The 24,028-nt window shown below is 37.1% G+C and overlaps 2 protein-coding genes across 2 annotated transcripts; one reads left to right on the top strand and one right to left on the bottom strand.

Annotated features, from left to right (window-relative positions):
- Window positions 1-1,078: 1,078 nt before the first annotated feature.
- LOC115230490 (tryptophan--tRNA ligase, mitochondrial) lies at window positions 1,079-14,375 on the top strand. The gene is made up of 7 exons (XM_029800657.2): window positions 1,079-1,487; window positions 4,054-4,244; window positions 7,355-7,436; window positions 9,215-9,295; window positions 11,747-11,829; window positions 12,536-12,654; window positions 13,886-14,375. The coding sequence occupies exons 1-7, from the start codon at window positions 1,344-1,346 to the stop codon at window positions 14,338-14,340; spliced, it is 1,155 nt and encodes a 384-aa protein (XP_029656517.1). The 5' UTR covers window positions 1,079-1,343; the 3' UTR covers window positions 14,341-14,375.
- A 7,292-nt stretch (window positions 14,376-21,667) lies between these two features.
- LOC115226854 (39S ribosomal protein L49, mitochondrial-like) lies at window positions 21,668-22,498 on the bottom strand. The gene has a single exon (XM_029797849.2). The coding sequence runs from the start codon at window positions 22,464-22,466 to the stop codon at window positions 21,897-21,899; it is 570 nt and encodes a 189-aa protein (XP_029653709.1). The 5' UTR covers window positions 22,467-22,498; the 3' UTR covers window positions 21,668-21,896.
- Window positions 22,499-24,028: the final 1,530 nt, after the last annotated feature.

The raw sequence follows: 24,028 nt of genomic DNA, 5'->3' as shown, positions 1-24,028 counted from the left end.
AAAACATTCTCAACTTCCTCTGTAGTCTTACAATACTTCCCTTACACTGACGTTAGATACAGGAAACAATCAAGGTAAACTTCTAGATCTTTCCCCACACCGAAGAAATACCCTAGTTTCCAAAAAATACTCAAACGCGTGTGGTTCCCCTCGTGGCCGCAGCTACTACATGAGAAATAATCCTTTCATCAAGATATTTAGCGCGATTAGAACCTTGAATTTTAAATTAAGGAATTTAACCGAGGAGTAGGGGCCGAAACCAGACGTGGTTCCTCCTGATGGTGTCTCGAGCTAACTGGATCCTATAAAGGAGCAGACCACGAAACACGGTTGAAATTCCTCAGGAAAAGATACGGAGAATTCACATATTAATTGCTTCATTTATTTACAATTATTATTATTACGAAGTTCAACATTTTTGTCAGTGTTATAGACAATGTACACATCCAGAGCTAACAAAGGACGTACCATTGTATCTTTCCAAACAGTTACTGTTTCACAGAGCATCGAGAATGACGTACAGTATTTCTTAATCTACAGCTTTTTGTTTAGCATTCATCTGTAATGTCAAATAATTACTTCAACTCCGTATGAATAATTACTGTTGCAAATTAATTAAATTCATCTAAATATTTTAGTGTCTAACTTTTCGATAATAATGGTTCCATACATTTTTAAAACAAGTTCTTGCGGTTAATTAGCTATCAATTGAAGGCGGCGAATTGGCAGAATCGTTCTGACAAAATGCATTTCGCTGCATTTCTCCAGGCTCTTTGTTCTAAGCTCAAATTCAGTCGTAGTCAACTTTGCCTTTCATCCTTTCCGGATCGATAAACTTCGCTCAAAATTAATGGTCTTATGCCAAAATTAGAAAGAACAGTCTGTCACTGTTATGAGTCAAAAGAATTGGTAAAACAATTGAACAAGCAGTTCAATCCTACCAAAAAGGCCTTCGTGGGACTTAATTCCATAGGGAGGTCAAACGTATAAGGATATATGATTTATCCGTAACCTACGTTGTGTTGCTTTTTAATTAAACTTGAACTATTATGTAAACGAGATTAAGTCACATGCTTGTTTACTTTTTAATGTGTAGTCTTCTGTGACATTCGGCATTTTGTGAAAGAGAGACATTCAAATCCTGGTGGTTTCTTAAATAACAATGAAGCTAATCGCTTCGATCCTCATTCCAAACAACCGAAAATCCCTCCTGTGTCTTAAATTTACAGCAAGACTCATTACATATGACTTATTATGACTGCTATTTCATAGGAAAGAAGGGAGGCAATTTCCATCAAAATCTATTTTTTTTAGAGTTGCTTCCCTTTATAAAGTAAACAATCATGGCGTCGTCCTTTAAACATGTTGGTTTGAAGGCACGTTACGCGCAAGGTGCGTGTCATTTCTCTGTGTCCAAATTATTGTCGCCTTCATCACATCATCGACAACGTTCTTCAATACCTACCACCGCTGTGCATACAATGACAGTAAGTATAAATTCGACTGTAAATTCCATTCAAAGTTCAAAAGTATGATATTCCGTGAATGTCACCTTACAGATTTGTATTTATGTTTGGTGTTTCTCTTAATATTTACTGATAGCTTATTGTGAGGGGACTTTTGAAGTTTAGAGAGTAGAGATGTGAATGACATTTTCCTGCATCCGTTTTTATCTTTAAATAATTACACTTATTGCCATATATTTGCATGTATTTCTTTATCTGCTTGAGAAGTGCACTGCTCGTAGCCTTTCCACATCCTCCTAACATGTATAACATAAAATTATATTAGTTTTCCTTTTATGTTATTGAGGGTCACGAAATGGCTCGTATCCTGTGACTAGCGCTAGACAATGTCCTCAACAACGACACAGTTTACGCGGGTCAAATCTATCAGCTGGGGGAAACCACTGTGTTGTTCGACTTGTTCGAAATGGGTGGGTCAAATTTCCCTCAAATCACCAACTACCGTTTTAAACAAGAATGATACATTAAATCATGTATTCCTACATATCTCTCAAAAAATGTGATGGTCACAGCTAATCAGCAACAACAACCTCACTAACTACATGTTGAAGTGCATATTACCCATTAAACGGTGGAGACGTGGTTCATTAACATGTAAAGCGGAGTAAATTAGAAATGAACGAACTCCACCACTTCGAGGTGCCCGATGTATACTAGATAGAGTTATGCCTGTCGTTTGTATTTCGTTCTTCTCTTTCTCTTCTATTATCATTCCATTCATATCTAAGATGCATTATAGGAATAATTCAACCCTAGCAGTGGACTGGTACTTTTACTTTAGTCACTTCAAAAGTTAAATTTGGCAAGATTTTAATTCAGAATGAAAGAACTTTGCCAAAATATGACCAGGCATTTTAGCCATAACTCTAAACTTTCATCCAATCCACTGCCTTAATCATCATCGTTTAACGTCCGTTCTCCATGCTAGCATGGGTTGGACGGTTCGACCGGGATCCAAGGTAGTTTGGATGAACTGGGGCTTCTGTGAAGTTGGTGCAGGAAACAGCCATAAACTCACACATCTCTCCTCATTCATCCATAGTACATGACCATACCAGCACAGACGTCTCTCTTGCACGCCACCTCTGATCTTCTTATGTCCAGCATTTCTCTCAGGGTGCTTTCACTCTGTCGTGTGTGCACACTGACATTACACATCTAGCGGATCATGCTAGCTTCATTTCTTTCAAGCCTACGCATGTCCTCTGCAGTCACAGCCCATGTTTCACTACCGTGAAGCGTGGCAGATCACATACATGCATCGTACAATCTACCTTTCATTCTGAGCGAGAGGCCCTTGTCACCAGTAGGGGTAGAAGCTTTCTAAACTTTGCCCAGGCTATTCGTATTCTAGTGGTGACACTCTCTGAACATCCACCTTCACTACTAACTTGGTCACCCAGGTAGTGGAAACTATCAACTACTTCTAGTTTCTCTCCCTGGAGTGTGATGGAATCTGTTTTCTGAGTATCTGTGATGTCTATTGCACCTGTGCCGCACATGAAAGCTATCTTCTCAGTTAATTTTCCTTTGATGTTGCTGCACCTCTTATGCGTCCATAGCTTATACTGGATACATCTTATGAAGTTTCTACCTACACCTTTTCTACAGATTGAGCAGGGCCACTTACTTGAGGGGGTGTGTGATGAGTTCGCTTTCTTACTTACTATAACTTTGGTCTTTGCTACATTGACTCTTGTAGTTGTCGAACCAGGAATATGGCATCAGTGGTGCTTCTACCTAGCACAAAACCAAACTGCATCTCATCTTAGCAGACTCTCTCCCTAATGAGATGGGCTATGACCCTCTCTGTGACCTTCATCACCTGATCCAACAGTTTAATACCCCTGTAGTTATTTCTATCTAGAGCATCACCATTACCCTTGTAGCAGTTGACTATAGTGCTGTTATGCCAGTCATTGGGTATGACTCCATTATGAACTACCTGGTTTACAATGCGGGTGACTAGGCCATAGTCCACACCACCAGATGTTTTAAGCATCTCAGCAGTGATTCCTGATGGGCTGGGGGCTTTTTCTGGCTTCATACCCTTAACTGTTTTATCTATAGCTAGTCCCTCTACTGGGTCAACATTTAGCAGGCTAAATTTTGCGATCAGCGAAGATCATAAATTGATCTTTTTTCCAAAAATGAGCAATTTCAGTACAACAAAAATGGTAGTAGCTAATCATAAAAATCTAAGGTCATTTTCAGAATCAGCACCATCAAATTAGCTACAAAAACATGTTCTATTTCTTGGCACCAAAAATTGTGTTGACCAGTGTTATTAGTGATGGAAGCAGTATCAGTACTAAAAGGCAGTCTTTATATTCAACTTCATATGGATGTCTTGTTAGAACACCAAATACTGAGGTATTCATCTTGAGAGGTCCTCTCTAACATTTTATCTTTCTGAGAATAAGCAGCTATATAGGCCCTAGAAGTCTGATTTATTCCTCTTGTAAAAATTAATTTTTGTGCTTCGTTGAAAAGAAGTCCTAATTATGTCTTAATGTTCATTACACAGGAATCAAACCCAGATCACTCGTCACAACGGTTATTTTCAGGCATCCAGCCAACATCAGATGTTCCACATTTAGGCAATTATATTGGTGCTATCAAGAACTGGGTCAGTCTACAGAGCAAACACTCTTCAGTAATCCTCAGTTTAGTTGACCTTCATACAATTACACTGCCTCACAAACCTCAACAGCTCAGGTAGGTGTGAAAGCATTAAGAAACATTTTCATTGAAATAACTGCTTTGAAACATGTACCAAATTATCTGTTCATTTGTCTTAATTCCATTAGAATTTGATATGAAGTGTGCTGTAGTTTTAACTAAGATTTGGGTTTTAAATATCATGGTTATTTAAATATTTAACCCTTTCGTTACCAAACCGGCTCTGGCTCTGAGTACAAATAGCTTGTTTTCATAAGTTTTGAATTAAAATCTTCCACCAAACCTTGGTCACAATTTATGTTCCTAACACTAGCTGAATGTTAACTAAGTTATTTTGATAAATTCTTTGTTATATTTAAAGTAATTGATAGAAACACAGAGCATCTCAAAATAAATACAGTAACAAAAGGGATAATGAAGCTGACTGGCTACTACAACAACCCTAGTCTCTGCATATCACTACCCTCACACACATGTCTGAGCAACAACAATAACTTCATTCCATCTCCAATTTCTCCATATGTCCTCATAAAATGGCCCTAACCCCAAAATATCAAGGAAATACAAGTTAAGATGTAATTGTGCTGTCTTCATCATCATCGTTTAGCGTCCGCTTTCCATGCTAGCATGGGTTGGACAGTTCAACTGGGGTCTGAGAAGCCACAAGGCTGCACCAGGCCCAGTCTGATCTACAGCTGGATGCCCTTCCTAACGCCAACCACTCTGTGAGTGTAGTGGGTGCTTTTACGTGCCACCGGCACAGGTGCCAGACGAAGCTGGCAAACGGACACGATCAGATGGTGCTTTTTTGTATTTCATTTCTCACAGTTTCAGTCTTAACAAGTTTTTATCTAACTTAATATTACACAATGCTTCGCCCAAACTTCTTAATTCTAATATAACCTAAGATTTAGATGATAAATATGGATTGTTCAAAGATGATGTTCCATTGAGTTATACTTAACTGATGCTTTATTTCACTATCCCCAAGCAAATACAATATTTCAGTTAACTTTACCTACCTTTATGAAGCTTCTTCCTTAATTAATGAATCATTACTTCAATGTCTTAGATAAGTTGTTGTTTTTTTTATATATATATTTACAGCCACACTACATCTTAATCTGTTTGATCTGTAATTATCATAATTATTTCATTCTCGGATATATTACACTGTATTGGATTGAATTCGAATTAGGAACCTTTATTCTAAGAGCACCATCCAAGCGTGATCATTGCCAGAGCGGCTAACTGGCTTCCATGCCGGTGGCACGTAAATGGCACCATTCAAGCGTGATCATTACCTGTACCGGTGGCATTTGTAAAAAGATTCAAGCGAGGTCATTGCCAGTACCGCCTGACTGGCCCCCATTCCAGTGGCACATAAAAGCACCCACTACACTCTCGGAGTGGTTGGCGTTAGGAAGGGCATCCAGCTGTAGAAACTCTGCCAGATCAAGATTGGAGCCTGGTGCAGCCATCTAGTTCACCAGCCCTCAGTCAAATCGTCCAACCCATGTTAGCATGGAAAGCGGATGTTAAATGATGATGATGATATTCCTAAACTAAGGCTCTTGTCTACTACTACTGAACAATTAGTGTAGATGTAAATATGAAAATATGTTTCATCTTTAAAAAGGAAAAATTATTATTATTAAGTTTATGTACCAATATTATTGGCATTTCATTACTGCCCATACTTTACACAGTAAACTCTACTGTATTACATACTGTCATATATTAAATATAATTTTGATGGTGATGTTGATGATAATGGTAGCAGTGGTATGAGTGATAGTGTTGCAGTTGGTGCAGATAACACTAATAGAACTGCTGTTTTATTGTTTCATAAGGTCAGGTGCTTTGCCCTATGCACATAGTTTTGAGTGGAAAAGTTAAGTCCTTTAGTGAAGCACACCAGATATTAAAGATGACAAGCAAATAATATTATGTACCAGTTCCTACCAGCTATGTGCACTAAAGCATATAGAATTAAGGATTTGGGCCACAGACAATAAAACACCTGTATTAATATTAATACTGTGTGCAGGTTCACTGTCTTAATATATAATTCTAGTATTAACCAAAAGTTTTACACTACTTTTTCATGAGAGAAACATCATGAAATTTATGACTTTTAGGAAATAGTTAAATAGAATTTGCAATATTCAAGGCTATCTCAAGGGCATTAAGCATTATAATTCTAAATCAAAGTCAATACATAGATTTAGCTATATATTCTTTACCTATGATCTTAAATAAATGTTGATTTAAAGTGATGGTATGTTGCCAACTTAATGTGGCAGTCCCACAGGGGAAGAATGCTACTGCTATTTAGCCCAAGGAAACACCGTTTCTAGTTGGCCATGACACATTTTCTGTGTCCTTTGAAAACATAAGGACACAGAATATGTGTTGTGGCCAATTGGAAACGGTGTTTCCTAGGGATAAATAACAGCAGCTTTCTTCCCCATCATGGGACTGCCACATCAAGTTGGCAACATACCATCACTTTAAATCAACATTTATTTAAGATTATAATCTATTTAAGCATTATAATTCTAAATCAAAGTCAATACATATATTTAGCTATATATTCTTTACCTATGATCTTAAATAAATTTTGATTTAAAGTGATGGTATGCTGCCAACTTGATGTGGCAGTCCCATGATGGGGAAGAATGCTGCTGTTATTCATCCCTAGGAAACACCGTTTCCAATTGGCCACAACACATATTCTGTGTCCTTATGTTTTCAAAGGACACAGAAAATGTGTCATGGCCAAATAGAAACGGTGTTTCCTTGGGCTAAATAGCAGTAGCATTCTTCCCCTGTGGGACTTCCACATTAAGTTGGCAACATACCATCACTTTATCATGCTACTACTGTATAAATCTCCCTGAGAGATTTAGAAATGTAATATTTCTAAATGTTGATTTCTGTCAATATTTCAAAAGGTCTCTGATCAAAATAACTTTCATTATCATTTTAATCTAATAATATTAAAAATGCTGTTTTGTAAATAGTATTGTTAGGTTTAAATATTTAATATTGATACAAATGAAAGTTCCTCAATAAAACAATTAACATCTAAAATAAGCCTCTAAATATTTATAATTTTAATTTTTTACAATAATTTCTTTAAGGAATAACATTCTAGACATGACTGCTTGCCTTCTCGCCTGTGGTTTAGACCCTACAAAAGTCATTCTTTTCCAGCAATCTCAGGTGAGTTGTTATATTTATTTAGAAGACTTCTTTAGTCACTGAAGTTTTAGTATTTAAAATTAAGTATCAGTACAATAAGTGAAGCCATAGAAACTCACAAACATGTTCAGAGAACACTATAGAAAATTCTTAAATTATGTAGGTTTTTCAGAAACCTTTACTTAACTCAGCTGAAGGGGGTTTTTTTCTATTTTTAAGTTTGTACATTAATCCTAACATGGGTAGGATGGTTCTTATAAATTTGGACATTTGCTTATTGTGGAGCATTACTCTTACAGTTCAGTACTTTTTCTGTTGTCAACCTGAACTATTGAAATAAACTAGTTGATGTTCCTTAGTTAAATAGACCCAATGTCTATAGCAAGATTTAAGCTTATGGTTATCATCATTATCAACATCTACTTTTCCATGTTTGTATGGACGAAATTTGTTGAAGCAGTATATATATATATATTACAGGCTTTTTTCACTTTCCATCAAATCTATTCATAAGGCTTTTGTCAGCCCAAGGTGCCAGACAGTGAGACTGAACCCAAGACTGCCTGGTTGGCAGCAAGTTTCTTAACCACACAGCCACACCTGCATCTTAAGCAGTTGTCATTACAGCACCAAACTTGTTTATAAGTTCATGTGTTCCATCTGCACATAAAAAAATCAGAAGATCAACAACTGGATCTGAAATGATGACATTACAGATGAAAGTGTCATTCTTTTTACAAGGGAAGTTTACACACTTAAACAATTACAACTGCAAGTTTTCCCCTCTTAATTGCCGCTCTTCTTTTAACTGCTACCAAAAAAATTATAGTTAGAATCCTAAGTTAGCATAATTTTATGCTAATGAACCAAGAATTCATCTATATCATCAAGTTGTCACCAACTGTGACAAATCAGAAGTTTGTTCAAACTCCAGACTTCAGCCACTCACTGCAATATAGTATTGGTATTTACTTAAACAATAAATTTGAAGTTTTATCAGGATCAAACATTGAGCTATGATGTCATAAATCTAAAACTTTTCACACTGTGACACAATGTGTCTCAATTCAGAAGTTTGTAGCTCGGTAATGAGAATTCTACATTTATGACACCATAGCCCAATGTCTGATTCCTTTAAAAGTTAAAATTTATTGACTAAATAAATACCTGTGTTATACACTACAGTAAGTGACTGGAGCAAATCAATGATGGAAAAGCTAGCAGTCTAGCATAAGCAGAATTTAGTGAAACAATTACCATTCTATGTAAAATTCTTTCTGCTGGAGAAATTTGTCTTACAATAAGCAGTTCTTTCATGCCCATGCTATATAGACTGTTAAATTAGGTTCATAATTCTTGATGTCCTCATCATCATTCAATTTACATCCTATTTTTAACACTAGCATGAGTTTAATAGCTCTCCAATATATCACACTTGGATACGACTTGATCTTGTTGTGCCTTCTGAGCTGAAATCTAAATTCTCTTGAGGATTTTTTTCAGACTGTTGATTTCATCATCTTTAGAGCTGAAAAATATATTACTATTACAGTTGGAGATAAAAACCAACAAATACGTATTTAAGATATAAAGATTAGAAAATATCTTGTCTCTGAAGAAGAGATCAATAATCTCATCATCATCATCATCATTATCATTCTGAAAAATTATAATCTTATTAACAACTCGACTCAGACGTTTAAACAAATGTCTGAGATGAGTCATTAAGACTATTAGTATTTTACATACCACCAACTCTTTTTTGAATGAATGTTAATGTGAAATTTCTTGAATTTAAGATTCCACAACACACAGAACTTGCTTGGATTCTTTCTTGTAACTGTTCTCTGCCACGGTTGAAGCATTTACCACAGTGGAAGGTAAGATTTCTTATATTTCCAAGTTTTTAAGTACAAAAAATAGAAGAAAAATTAGGATTTTTTATAGATAACTGAGGAAGGGATCTTTGGATTCAAATGTATCAGGTTTCTTTGCAATAACATCTGTTAATTCCTCTTCAGATCTTCCTTCAAGAGGTTAAATGTAAGTCGATGAAAAAGAGATTAAAACTAAAAGGTATCAACTCTTTCACCCATAGAGGTTCAATGGTTATTTGTTTTTGGAGCTGAGTGAAATTCCTGCTTTTGGACCGGCTTTCATTATCATTGTCATCATCATTTAATGTCCATTTTCCATGCTGGCATGGGTTGGCTATTTTGATAAGAGCTGGCAAGCCAAAGGACTACACCAAGCTCTACTGTCTGCTTTGGCATGGTTTCCACAGCTGGATGTTCTTCCTAATGCCAACCACTTTACCGAGTGCATTGGATGACACCAGCACTGGCAAGATCACCAAGTAACTTGACAAAGAGCCCTTTCAACAGTGATGGAGAGTGGTATTGAGGGAGGTAGCCCTGTACTTGGTCGTGAGAAGCTAAACCATGAAAGGGTCAGAAACAAGCATCTTGCTGTAGAAGAGACACATGGTTACCTTGTTTTTTTTTTTGTTTGTTTCTTCTCATTGATGAAGGACAGTGTCCATTACATTTGCATCATTAACCAGACCAGTGAATTTGGTGTGGTTGATGTTCAGCTGGTTAGTTCTTTTGATACAGAAGTTACAAAAAAGATTCAGACAAGGAAGCATTGCATGAGATATTTAATACAGGAACAATGATAAAAGTTAGAAAGACTGGTACATCAGGAGGGCTCGGCTAAAGTTGGTACACACCTTTTTTGGTCAGAGGAGCAAGAAACCTTTCTATTAACTGTAAAAGATTCATCAATAAAATACAGTACAAGTCAAGTACTGGGGTCAATGGTAACAACTACCATCCCTTCCCCTCAAAACTGCCAGCTTTGTGTCTAAACCAGAAACAGTAAGAGACCCAAAAGGATATACAAGGATACAAAATATCGCTGAATTTATAGTTGTAACATGTTGATGGGGAAGGTTTACTAATTTGATAAATGACCTTTTATTAGTATGTGGTTTAGATCATTGGTGTGTGGCAGCTTTGGGATACCAGAGATGAGAACAGTTCTCTAATATAGAGTATATGGATGCTTTCAAGAAGTTCAGCAACTGTTTAAACCTGAAGGGATTTGAGTCTCTGAGACAAGAGTCTAATATTTGGATGCAGTTTTGGCTATGTCAGAAATATGTAGATGTTATTGAAAATTATAAAATTCTAGATTTTGCTTATAAAATCAAAATGCAACACAGTACCCATGATTTTCAATAACATTTTTTCACACTTAGAATTGACAAAGATTGGAATAAATTATTTGTATCAATTATTGGCTATCAGGACATTGCATTCTTCAAAAATTCCATGTTTCCTGAAATCATCAACACTACTCTTGATGTACCTATGCAACCTTTCCTCTTTATGGCTCTTTTACTGTTCCTTTGTTTGTCTTGATGATGATGTACTATAAAACCAATTCTGACTATCATTGCTATCTTTCTTTACTTATCACTGCTTTTTGTATCATCTTTTACTCTTTTCCAATGAATTGTAGTGTACCTGAGCACTGCATACAATAAGCTCATTATTATTATTTTCAGATCTTGTGATTATGTGAAAACTATAGAGATTTTAGTTGAGTTTATCAACAGTGAAAATATGAATGTTAATGATACATATAGTGACTGCCTTTGTGCTGTTAAATGTTATAAGGTTGTAATGGCTCCTTTGCATAATATTTTCAGGGGTCTGTCGTAAAGTTGTGCAATTGTAGTGTATTGTATGTAGAATACATAAGGATAATGCCTGAGTGTTTGGTTAGCAGTAACATCAGAGAGGTCAATATCGTAAACATGAAAGAGTGTGGTAGGATTAATCAAACCCTTAGTTACACCAGAGTTGGTAGAATGTGGGCCAGAGAGAAAAGGCCCTTTTGATATTCTTTGATGGAGCACTGAGAGCAAAATGCTAATCTTTGAGAAGACTAGTCTTACTACTTCTTCACTTCAGAACTGAGAAATGCTGTTTGTAGTACAAACCTTGTTTGAACATTTGCACCACTTTAATCAAATATTTGGGTCACTCCCAAAGTACCAGTTCTGATCACCAACCTTTATCACAAGAAAATATTACCCACAAAATGTTAGATCCTCTTTATTTTCTTGTAAACTTAACTCAATTGGATTGTCTTTTTTTCCATGGCACTGCTGAAATGAACAAATGGATATTGAACCACTGACTCCATTCCCTACTACAGCAAAAAATAGATCAAAATACAAAACCTTGAATTCCTGAAGTTTCTAAATGATGCTCGATTTTCTTTATAAACAGTTGTTATATATTTGTATATTGGTGTTTCAGCTGAAATCTAAAAATGAGGAGACAGTTTCTGTTGGATTGTTCAGTTACCCTCTGTTACAAGCTGCAGATATTCTTCTTTATAAGTAAGTGAAAGTATTTCTCATTGGTTAAGTTTAATATTTTATATTGGTTCCTCCAGATTAGTTTTGCATAAACATTTGCATCCTGCACATAAATTTCATGTTAAATGTTCTACCTAAACCTTTCTTCTTGTGTCACAAAAATCTCTCCTATTCCTGTTTTCCAAAGAGTGTTAATCTAACAACTACTCAAATTAGACTCTAATTATCCAAACTCTAGTTCATAAAGGATCTACTTTCTCTTTCACTAAACACCTCCTTAAATACACAAAATGTGTAGAGTATTAGTCACGTTCTTTGTGTTTTTTTTTATATATATATAATTTAAGGGTAGGTCCTCCTATGTGACTGATGGTCAGCCTGAACAGCTGCCAGGAAAATATGGGTAGAAGAGAAATGATAGTCAATTCTGAAAGCTTTTGTTTCTTCCAACATGTCATCACTCTGTCACCAAACCAAACTACGTAGCAAAAAAAACTCTTTAAATTGTTTAAAATAGGGACTAATAATAGAAATCCCTAAATCTTCCACAGTAATGACTGGGGTAGGCAGAGCTAGACAAACACAAAATAAATCTAATTTACTGTTTTCTTCATTGGTATGCTTCACTAAAGCTGAGTGAAGCTACTCAAACAATAGTATTATTAAAAATCTTAGCAGCTGAATGTTTAAATTTTGCTACTTCATGTCTTACCTCCCTCATTTTCAGATCCCAACTGGTTCCTGTTGGAGAAGATCAAGTAAAACACATTGAACTAGCCAGAGATCTTGTTAAACAATTCAATCGTAAATATGGCAATATTTTTGTGAAACCAAATATTCTTACAGGTAACTTGAAGAATTTATTTATATTTTCTAATATGTTTTTCATACTATTTTATTATAAAATTGTCATATATTTACCAATTTCCCACCCAACATGATCAGCTCTTATGTTAATCACTCAGTACTTTATCTCAGTAACAATAGCTTAACCTTACCTGACTTCATGGAAGGATTTGAACCCTGCACCACAGGCTGACAAGATATTTCTCAATTATACATTGTCCTCAATGTTTACAAATAACAAGCTCTAGCTCTGCATGGTCACTATTTACAGGTAACAAAATAGGATGATTCTATTGAAATGATTATTTCTTTCATCTATCTAGCAATAGATTTAACCAGGTCAGATACTGGAATTGTTTCAACCTTAATGCTTAGAAATAATACCCACAACTGTCTTATGTTTGACCTACAAGTAAATATGTAATCATACCAATATCATAGAAGTGTGAAGACTATCAAGAAGTAGTAACCAGCTGTAGAATAACTTGTTCCAACAATTCTTGCAAAAAGAGCTTTCAACCGTGACCATTAACATTTTATTTCTTGCACAGATATGGCATGCATAGGCTAGCAATACTTTCTTTCAGCTCTGTGAGGTCCAATATCTTCAGTTCAGTGCACAAGTTCTACCACCAATTCAAGGCACTCTTTCCATTGTCATCCGTTCATTTTTATATGTCCAAACCAAAATATAAATGTCTCTTACATATATATATATAAATAAAAATCGAATGCAAATTGTAGTTATGATACCCATGCCGATGGCACGTAAAAAGCACCATCCGAACGTAGTGGATGCCAGCACTGCCTGACTGGCGTCTGTGTCGGTGACTCGTAAAAAGCACCAACCGATCGTGGCCGTTTGCCAGCCTCGCCTGGCACGTAAAAAATACCCGCTACACTCATGGAGTGGTTGGCATTAGGGAGGGCATCCAGCTGTAGAAACACTGCCAGATCAGACGGGAGCCTGGCGCAGCCTCCTGACTTCCCAGACCCCAGTCGAACCATCCAACCCATGCTAGCATGGAAAACGGATGTTAAATGATGATGATGAGTTTGATACCAAGTCACTTCCTTTCACTTACAACCCAACCTTTCTTCTATATATCCCAGCAGTTTATAGTGAACTCATAATTTCCCCATCACTATAGATCTTCTGTATTTGTCTTTTTATAGCCTGAGAGTATTTTTGATAACTTACTCTTTGCTCTTTTTTTTTTTTTTATTTTAGGCGAGTTGCCCAAAGTGCTGAGTTTGCAAAATCCTGAAGATAAAATGAGTAAATCAGACAATAATAAACTAAGCCGGATTGACTTAACAGACAGTGCTGATGAAATATTTTTAAAAATAAAAAAAGCTCGAACAGACTCTACTTCAGCAGTCACATATGACCCTGCCAACCGACCAGGAGTCTCTAATTTAATCAGTATCCATAGCAACTTGACTGACCTCACACCTGAACAGCTATGTAAAGAATACACTCATTTAGACACAGGACAATATAAAAAGGTAGTGGCTGAAGCTATTATTGAAACAGTAACACCTATCAGTTCATGCATAAAAGAATTAAAAGCTAATAAAGATTATCTTATTCAGGTTTTAGAAACTGGTAAAGAAAAAGCCACAAACATTTCAGAAAACACAATGAAGACTGTAAAAGAAGTATTAGGCTTCACTTTACATTAATTGAAATCATAAAATAACATAAAATACATTCTTTTTTTAACTTGTTTCAAGTTGTTAAATTTTGTTGTTAAGAAGCATCAGATGTGGTGTGCAAGAGAGACGACTGTGCTGGTATGGTCATGTGTTACGTATGGATTGAAAAAGTGTCACACCCTAGCAGTAGAGGGAACCTATGAAAAAGGTAGACCCACGAAGACCTGGGATGAGGTGGGGAAGCACAACATTCAAACATTGGGCCTCACTGAGGCAAATGAGAAGCGACTGAGACATTTGGAAATATGCTGTGCTTGAGAAGATCCAGCAAGTCAAGTGAGACCATAACTGGCCTATGCCAGTGTAGCATAACTGGCCCTTCAATCATTGAGCAATAAACTGTGCTTGAGAAGACCTGTTAAGTCAAGTGAAATCACTGTCGTGGCCAGTGGTAATAAAAAGCACCATTCGAGCATGGTCGTTGCCAGTGCCGCCTGACTGGCTCCTGTGCTGATGGCACATAAAAAGCATTGCCAGTGCCGCCTGACTGATTCCCATGCTGGTGATACACAAAAAGCATGTGGTTGATGCCAGTACCATCTGACTGGCCCTCATGCTGGTGGTATGTAAAAAGCACCCTCTACACTCTGAGTGGTAGGCATTAGGAAGGGCATCCTGCTGTAGAAACCTTGCTAGATCTGATTGGAGCCTGGTACAACCTTGTAGCTTGCTAGTCCTTAGTCAAACCATCCAACCCATGCCAGTATGGAAAGCAGATGTTAGATGATGATGATTTTCTGAAACTTGTACCTTTAATTAGTAATAGTAGCACTAGTATTGCTGATACTATATAAAATGTGTCTACTAACCATAATCTGCATCCCAGAATGGTGTTTATGACCTTGGTAATGACACTTAACTCTCAATTGCCCTGTTCTGAAATAGGTACTCTAGGGAGACAGTTTACGGCTGCACGCAGAAGAAGCTACTGTAATTGGTAAAGCTAAGTTCAAATACTACCATAAAATGAGAAAAGCATCTGCTGCTTTGGACTGGAATTTCTATCCAAGCAAGGAGATATGTCAACTGCTCAAGCACCAGTATGCAACATCCATATTGTAAGACACCTTTCAAAGGCAAATGAGCTACAATCTCAAGTAAAAAATAAAAACCTTGAAACAATCGAAAGTACACTAAAACAATGAGATTTTTTTCCCCTATAGTTTAAATATCAGGTCATCCCATAAATAATGTCTTAATTTTGGTAAGGAAAAAGTGATTTAATTCCATTGGTGAAAAACTTCTTTGGTTTTGATGAGAAAAAAGAAAGAGAGGTCAGTTTTAACCTGTTTGGGGCTTTTGAGAGCTAATCCATCTAAATGATCTTTGCAGTGTGGGGCCTTGTTTTATCATGAAACATAACTCCCTTATGATTTGCCAAAACCAGCCTTTTTTACTTCAAAGCAACATCCAAACACTCTGTTGGCAAAAGGTGTGAGCAATAATAGTTGCATTAGCTGGTAGCTGCTCAAAGTGGATGACTCCAATGCAACGCCATCAAATAGAAAGAACCTTTTTTGCATGGAGACCCTTTTGGGATTGTGGTTTAGGCTGTTCTCCACACCTAAACTACTGTTTGCGTCACTTAACATTTTCATAAAAAATCCATTTTTCATTATCAGTCACTCGTGATTTTTGGTTGGCTTCTGTCAAATAATGAAGAACTTATTTTCCAAGCTGTTGAAGATGGCAGTGAACAGTTGAATAGCTTGAATTAAGCTTGCTTGCCGATTCTTCAACTGATACAGCATTATCTTTTTCAAACTGTGACAAAAGCTCATCAAATTCAACAAAATCACGGCATCTCTTTTAGGCTGAAATCACCATTTTTGAACTTTGGAAATCATTTTCTGCAACTTATTTTGTTCAAGCACTCTTTCTATAAACAGAATGGATATTTCAGGTTGCTTCTGCTGCACTGTTTCCCTTTTTGAACTCATGAATACTCCTTCAATATGTCCATCTTTGAGGGGTTAATATTAGTAATTAATTCAGTTTCATTATTCTGTAAAAAGGAATTATAAGTTTGAAATTTCCAAATTCATATGAGTATGTAATATCATTTGACATTTTAGAATACTGAAAAATTTGATACAAAGTACATCGAATGAATGAGGACAGCTGTGTGAAAAAGTGTCACACACTAGCAGTTGAGGGAACCTGTCGAAGAAGTAGACCCGGGAAAATCTGAGATGAGGTGGTGAAGCACGACCATCAAACATTGGGCCTTACCAAGGCAATGACAAGTGAATGAGACCTTTAAAGATATGCTGTGCCTGAGAAGGCCCGACAAGCCAAGTGAGCCCATGGCCTATGCCAGTGGGTGTAACCAGCCCACTTATGAGTACCCCTCATTCATTGGACAATAAACTTTCCCTGCGAAGACCTATTGAGGCAAGTGAAATCAAAATCGCTGACGTGGCCGATAACAGTAGTGCTTCATTGGCACTCGTGCTTGTGGAACGTTAAAAGCACATCCAAGCGTGATCATTGCCAGCATCACCTTACTGGCATGTGAAAAACAACATTCAAGCATGGTTATTGCCAGTGCCACCGGACTAGTTCACATGTAGGTAGCACATAAAAGCACCCACTACTCTCAAAGTGGTTGGTGTTACAAAGGGCATCCAGCTGTAGAAACTTTGCCAGATCAGATTGAGCCTGGTGCAGCCTTCTGGCTCACCAGTCCTCAGTCAAACCGTCCAACCTATGCCAGCATGGAAAGAGGACGTTAAACGACAATGATGATGATTATTTATAGGATGACTTCATAATAACCATGAATATCAATTTGGACAATCAACTCAATTATCACAAGAATGATAGTTGATGTTCCTTCTCGAGCCACGCCTGGCTCATAGGGCCAGTTTCCTTGGCGCATAGGTTCCCCATCTGGACGGAACGCCAGTCCATCGCAGGTGAGCTGCAAGATGCAGGAGGAAAGAGTGAGAGAAAGTTGTGGCGAAAGAGTCAGCAGAAGTTCGCCATTACCTTCTGCCGGATCTGCGTGGAGCTTAGGTGTTTCACTCATAAACACACACATCGCCTGCTCTGAGATTCGATCCCTCGACCGCAAGTCCGCTGCTCTAACCACTAGGCCATGTGCCTCCACCACAAGAATGATAGCAGCAAAACTGGCTTACACACATCTTCAAAATAAAAAATAAAATTTTTAGTGACCTTATGGTACAGGGACTATTTTTTTGTCATTTTGCTTCCTACAGAATATCTGGCAGATAGCTACTACATCAAGATTGATCTGTATAGAATATTAAGGTTTCATTTCATACCATTTCCTACAGTATGATGACATATTTACTATATATATATTTTAACAAAAAATACCATTCATAAAACCTTCCTTATAGTTAAATTCACAAGATGATATATTTCATATAGTTGACATTGGCTTATGCTATCTAATATATAGTGAAATGTGATGAAAATATTGGCTTCAAAGCATGGAGATGATTATCCATCACTCTTCAACAATAATTCACTTTTGCTTGCAAAGTACGCTTGGCTTCCTCCTAGCAAACTATAATCACTGATGGGTAAGAGATGTTAAAAGGAACCTCTGTCTCACTAAACTCTTTTGCAGCACAAACATGAACAAATACAACCTTTGCTCCTTAAAACATCATTAAATGAGGCAATGAGCTACACAATTAAAAAAGATGATGGAAGCTAGGACTACCCCAACAACTGAGACTGTGAATAGAGTAGTGTCATCATTGATTGATAAGTGATCTGTTACAAGACTTGCAACAAATTACATATATGTATATAAGATGAATTGTTAAAGCCCCAAGTTCAAACTGTGCCACTAACATGTTGAACAAGCTGTCAGTTGTTCTCAAACAGACTTATGACAGTGTTTCACTAATTAAATTTACAGGGACAATAAACATATCTTGAAAACCATGGTTGTCACATCTGAAAATACACACTCAGCTGAAGTATTTGGTTTAGTGGAATAGCTGGACATGCAGCTATTCATATGGGTTGATAATAACAGAAACAGGCAATGTGGTATTAAAAGATGTAATGTAACTTTAAGTGTTCTTAGACTTTATCACAAGGAGATGGCATCCCAACACAAAGTGTCGCCCAAGAATAATAAAAATTGATGCTAATCTTTTAATATTTTACTGTGAAATGTTTACCTGGATCAGATAGGAAAGATTATATTACTGATGTATTTTGGGAGGATTTATATTATGTGACAAAAAACTAGTTTTCACTTGATGGTTGAGTGGTCAGTGTTCAGAAACCATTTGTAAAAATCTATTCAACTTTCATTTATTATCAATCTTTGTAATTTTTATTATGTGATAGCCAAGTCATTGAAGTATTAGACAATATTTTTGTGGTATTTAGTAATAGCCCTTTATATTCTAAGTTCAAATCCTGCCACTTTACCATTCATCCTTTTGGAGTTGATAAAATAAAATATCAGTCAAGTGAGTGCAAGAGTCAATTTCATCAACCCCTAATCCACCAAAATGGTGGCCTTCTGCATATCTAAGAAACAGTTGACAGCCTAGTTCCCACTGCAGTACCTGTTAAGGAGCCAAAGAAAAAAGTTTATACCTAGTATAGTCAAGAGTTCAATATTGCAAAAACTAAAGTCGTAGTTAGTAACAGAGAGCAGAAGATGTCATTGTCATCTGGGAAGTGACCTTGCTTAACATGAAGGAAAAGATTTGGTAGAGAGTCAAATTTGTGTACCTACTGCAAACAACAGATATAAGATGAAATGGGATTTCTTGGTAGTGAGCACACCCATGAAACAAAATATATGAATTACTCAGATGGAGATGATAGTTTTTATTACCTAATCAAACTAAGAAGCTTATGCAACAAGTGTATTGCTGCTCATAAAACATGGATCAGCAAAAACAAGTGTATATGGTTCAGTGAATACGTAATGTTAAAGTGCATGAAAAGTAGAACACAAATGAGCTGAGTGAGCAGACTCATATTGAACAGTATTTATTAATATATGCAAGGTGATTTTGAACATCTAGAAGTGGTTGATAGCTTCTGTTACCTAGGTGACCAAGTCAGTAGTGGAGGAGGGTGCGCTGAAAGTGTAGCTGCTAGAATAAGAATAGTCTGGGCAAAGTTCAGAGAGCTTTTACCTCTGCTGGTGACAAAGGGCCTCTCGCTCAGAGTAAAAGGTAGACTGTATGATGCATGTGTACGAACAGCCATGCAACATGGCAATGAAACATAGGCTGTGACTGCTGAGGACATACGTAAGCTCGCAAGGAATGAAGCCAGTATGATTCGATGGATGTGCAATGTCAGTGTGCATACTCAACAGAGTGTAAGTATCTTGAGAGAAAAGTTGGACCTAAGAAGCATTAGATGTGGTGTGCAAGAGAGACGACTGTGCTGGTATGGTCATGTGGCGAGAATGGATGAGGATAGCTGTGTGAAAAAGTGCCACACCCTAGCGGTTGAGGGAACCTGTGGAAGAGGTAGACCCAGGAAGACCTGGGATGAAGTGGTAAAGCACGACCTTCAAACATTAGGCCTCACCAAGGAAATGACTAGCGATCGGGACTTTTGGAAATATGCTGTGCTTGAGAAGACTCGGCAAGCCAAATGAGACCATAACCTGTGGCCTACACCAGGAGCGTAACCAGCCCACTTATGCGTACCTTTTCCTTCTTTGGTCACTAAACTCTGCTTGCGAAGACCTGTTGAGGCAAGTGAAATCAAAATCAAAATCAATTCAGTGACTGGCATCCGTGCTAGCAGGGTGTAAAGAGCACCATACAAGTATGATCGTTGACAGAGCGGCTAACCGGCTTCCGTGCCAGTGGCACATAAAAGGGCACCATTCGAGTATGATCGTTACCAGCGTTGCCTTACTGGCACTTGTGCATGTGCTAGTAGGGTGCCAAGAGCACCATTTGAGCGTGATCGTTGCCAGAGCAGCCAACTGGCTTCCGTACCCGTGGCATGTAAAAGGGCACGATTCAAGCGTGATCGTCACCAATGTCGCTTCACTGGCACATGTAAAAAGATTCGAGCGAGGTCATTGCCAGTACCGCCTGACTGGCCCCCATGCCGGTGGCACGTAAAAAAAGCACCCACAACACTCTCGGAGTGGTTGGCGTTAGGAAGCGCATCCAGGTGTAGAAATTATGCCAGATCAAGATTGGAGCCTGGTGCAGCCATCTGGTTCGCCAGCCCTCAGTCAAAATTGTCCAACCCATGCTAGCATGGAAAGCGGACGTTAAACGATGATGATGATGAGAAATGTTATGTGAATGGACAATGAGTGTAAAAATTACTGTCAATGGTAGTTACTCAGGCAAAAAGTAACCTAGTAAGACAGGGCAAATGTGTGAAATGCAGATCTAAGAATAAGGGACGGGGACTAATGATCGCAATATGCATCATATATATTGTGTAACAAACTTACCAACCAATGCCAGCATGGTAAAAAAAAAAATGAATGAATTACCATCAAAATTACAATAAATTGTTCCTATCTTAAGTCTGTACTATGTTGACATCCAGTTGAAACAAATCCATTTCACTTCTGTCCCTAATATATATGAGAAAAATGTCACAGTATCAGAACACTATATTCTTTCTCTGTAGGTTTAAGCTTTAGTGGTTAACTAAGAAACTAGAGAAGGGATGGCAAATATCATTGTGTAGACAATTTACATACAATGTGAAGTTAATACTCTTAGTTAAGAGAGAAACAGAACACAGAAGTTGTGGATGTTCTAAAGTGGAAGACAGGTATAAAATAATAGAGCAAATAATAAAACAGGTTAAGAATACAGAGAAATGGGTATACCGATACAAGTGTACAGCTCTTTGAGTTTGCTTCCTCGTAACTTTTTTTAAAAATGTTGTTTTCTTTGTTTGTTTTTTAAGAATAGCAAAAGTTATAATCATAATCTGAAACTGCCTTCTTATTTTTTTATAATCATAATATCCAAGCAATAATATCAAATTAACAATCTGTGAGGGTTAAAATTACGAAAATGTATATTGATGACAGGTTGGATACAAATTTTGAATCTATATGAAATTTTAACCTTGGTAAAAAGGGATTTGTTGCGAACTCTTAAAAAATTTCTAAGCATCCTTTTTATCGTTGGGTAAGATTTTATCGAAAAATCTCAATACTGACTAGTAATAAAAAATTCGGTGTCGAGACTGTAGATTCTTTGCACCTGAAAAAGAGTCTTCGAATCAGCATACCGTTTTACTGAAATTGAACGATATCAATTCTACAGGAGAAATAATAACATACACATGATGCATGTAGTTTGAGTAAAAAAATTTTAATCCAACTACAAGGAATAGTGGAGATGAAATATAAAACTAGATATAATACAGTAATACAATAGTAACTCTGTCAGCATAAGGAATATAAGCTCTTATCAACAAAAAGGTCAACAGAGTTACTCAGAAACAAATAGTTCACCCAAAGACTAAAATGTCCTTCGATCATTTCTGAAGAACAGTTTGTAGTTAACTTCAGATATTTAGAATCCTTTAGATAGAAGGAACTTACATACGTCTTCACAATAATCTCCTCTCACCCTTATAAAACTTGATACTTCATGGACTTGGGTATATATGTCTTTTGTACTTCTCTCTTGCAAATATGTCCTTAAATCTGACTCGAGTTTCCAGATATTCCCATCGATTTTACAAATTTTGGTGAGGATGCGAGACCCGTGGAACTTTACTTCCAGATATAAAGGCAACATATGATTTTTGGTTCGTTTCACGAAATAAGGATGTTTTGAGCCATTCTCATTAGGCGGTATCCATCCTGATGGTGTAGGAACCCCTGTTACCGATTCGGCTGGTGGTGGAGGGACGATCTCCTTCGGCAAAAGCCTCTCAACGTATTTAAAATCTTCTTTACACACTTTATATCCTGGATATTCAGGAGGCGCTTCTGGAAGTTTTTCTGGACACACTAAGTTTAAATTACCGGCATTGAAAGTTGGTACAGGCGACAAGAAGGATCTTTGAAAAGATTTAGTCCCATTCGAAAGTAAAAACCTCGGACGAAGACTTGAAAATGTGCGACCTAGAGTCGCCATGTTGGTCGATCTAAAAATGAGAATTACCTCCCCTTGGTTAAGGGAGATATCATTTTAGCACAAATGCATATGTGGTATTGGATTCATATAAGCTTTAAACCTATATCGTATTAACAAAACATCTATACACACACAGTGACTCTAAACGACACGGCGGGGGAGTAATGTCAAGAAATCTGGAATAAATGTCTCAAATTATATTGGCCAAAAAATATTTGTAACTTTTTTATATGTAAGAACTTATGTCAACTGATCAAACCGGCTTGATGAGACTATGCTGTTTTAATGATGTCTTATAGATTGTATCATGTCTTTATGTGACCCTTGCCGACAAAAGAGATTAATTTCTAAAAATTATTTCCCTTCCCTTTGTCATTTGCTAACAAATGATGCCGCATTTTTGTAATATTTCTAGTACGAAGAAAGAAAATGTTATTAATTTAGAGTTTTTTGCAAATAGAATTCAGTACATTTCCCCGTAACGTATCTAAATTCATGCCATTGGTCCATTACAGTTATTTCTTATAACTCATTTTGTGCTGTGTTGTTTCTGTTGGTTTTTTATTATAGAAATTGCACTGGTCAAACATGAATATCTGTTTTTCTGTATTTAACAATTAATGTCAATTGATCGTGCATTCTTGCAGAAATTGTATTATACTAGTGCATTTTAATAGACCTAAACATATCCACAGTTGCCCTTTGCCTGCAAACAAAGACTAAATGTTCTCCTAAACATATACATGCTGCGTGTAATTAAAGAATGAAACCGTTACGATAATTAAAGATTTATCTTTTACATTGCTTATATAATATACCTGGCTGTGTGGCTAAAGAGTTCCGTTTTGCATTTACGCGAGTTTGAGTTCGATCTCACTGCGCGGCTTCAAGTTGACCAAAGCCTTGTGAGGATAATTGGGTTCAAAGCCTATCCGAAGAACCGTTCCTGTTCTTGATTGGTAGACTTAATCCATCATCTGTTATAAAACCAAAGTATATCTACTTTGTTGTAGGCATTCCATTTATCTTCTCCCACTAATAACAAATGCTCTTAAAAGAGACGTAAGTGTTTCTATTCCTCCTCATGAAAAGGTAACAGTCTGTCCTGATCGAAACCTAGCAGGACTACAAACAAGACCTATCAAAAGAACGGATGAACCTAGTGTAAGTTCAACGACTATATAGTAATAACACGGGCCCTCAGGAATTCCGGGTAGGTGCCCGGAGTACTGGAAGCACACTGGGTGTGAAGCACATCTCAGTTTTTGTTAAAGCATATCTCAAGGAGAAGGTCAATCTGATAAAAAAAAACCCAGCTATATGGAGAATGGCATTGAACATTTTGAGAATCTTTTACTTGCACTTAAGATCATGGTGATCCAACATTCCTGAGCCTGTGACCCATATTATTATATCTTGTCCTAGCTTGTCTCTGATGTGACAATTACCGGCAAGGTGACTTTCCGATGCCCGATCGAGTAGGACGGTGCCGCGGCGAGCATATAACCGAAGGCGCGAACCCGGGTGAATTATTCCCCACAGAAAGATTATGACCATGTAAG

The sequence above is a fragment of the Octopus sinensis genome, linkage group LG2, assembly GCF_006345805.1.
Source record: "Octopus sinensis linkage group LG2, ASM634580v1, whole genome shotgun sequence".
In the NCBI taxonomy this organism is placed as follows: Eukaryota; Metazoa; Mollusca; class Cephalopoda; order Octopoda; family Octopodidae; genus Octopus; species Octopus sinensis.
This window is presented reverse-complemented; position numbering and strand designations above follow the sequence as displayed.

Bases quoted from the DNA above. Each gene is read 5' to 3' on its own strand.
- LOC115230490 (XM_029800657.2), top strand. From the start codon at position 1,344: ATGGCGTCGTCCTTTAAACATGTTGGTTTGAAGGCACGTTACGCGCAA. The intron at 4,245-7,354 runs GTAGGTGTGAAA...AATTTCTTTAAG, and splicing joins CACAAACCTCAACAGCTCAG to GAATAACATTCTAGACATGA. The intron at 11,830-12,535 runs GTAAGTGAAAGT...CCTCATTTTCAG, and splicing joins GCAGATATTCTTCTTTATAA to ATCCCAACTGGTTCCTGTTG.
- LOC115226854 (XM_029797849.2), bottom strand. From the start codon at position 22,466: ATGGCGACTCTAGGTCGCACATTTTCAAGTCTTCGTCCGAGGTTTTTA.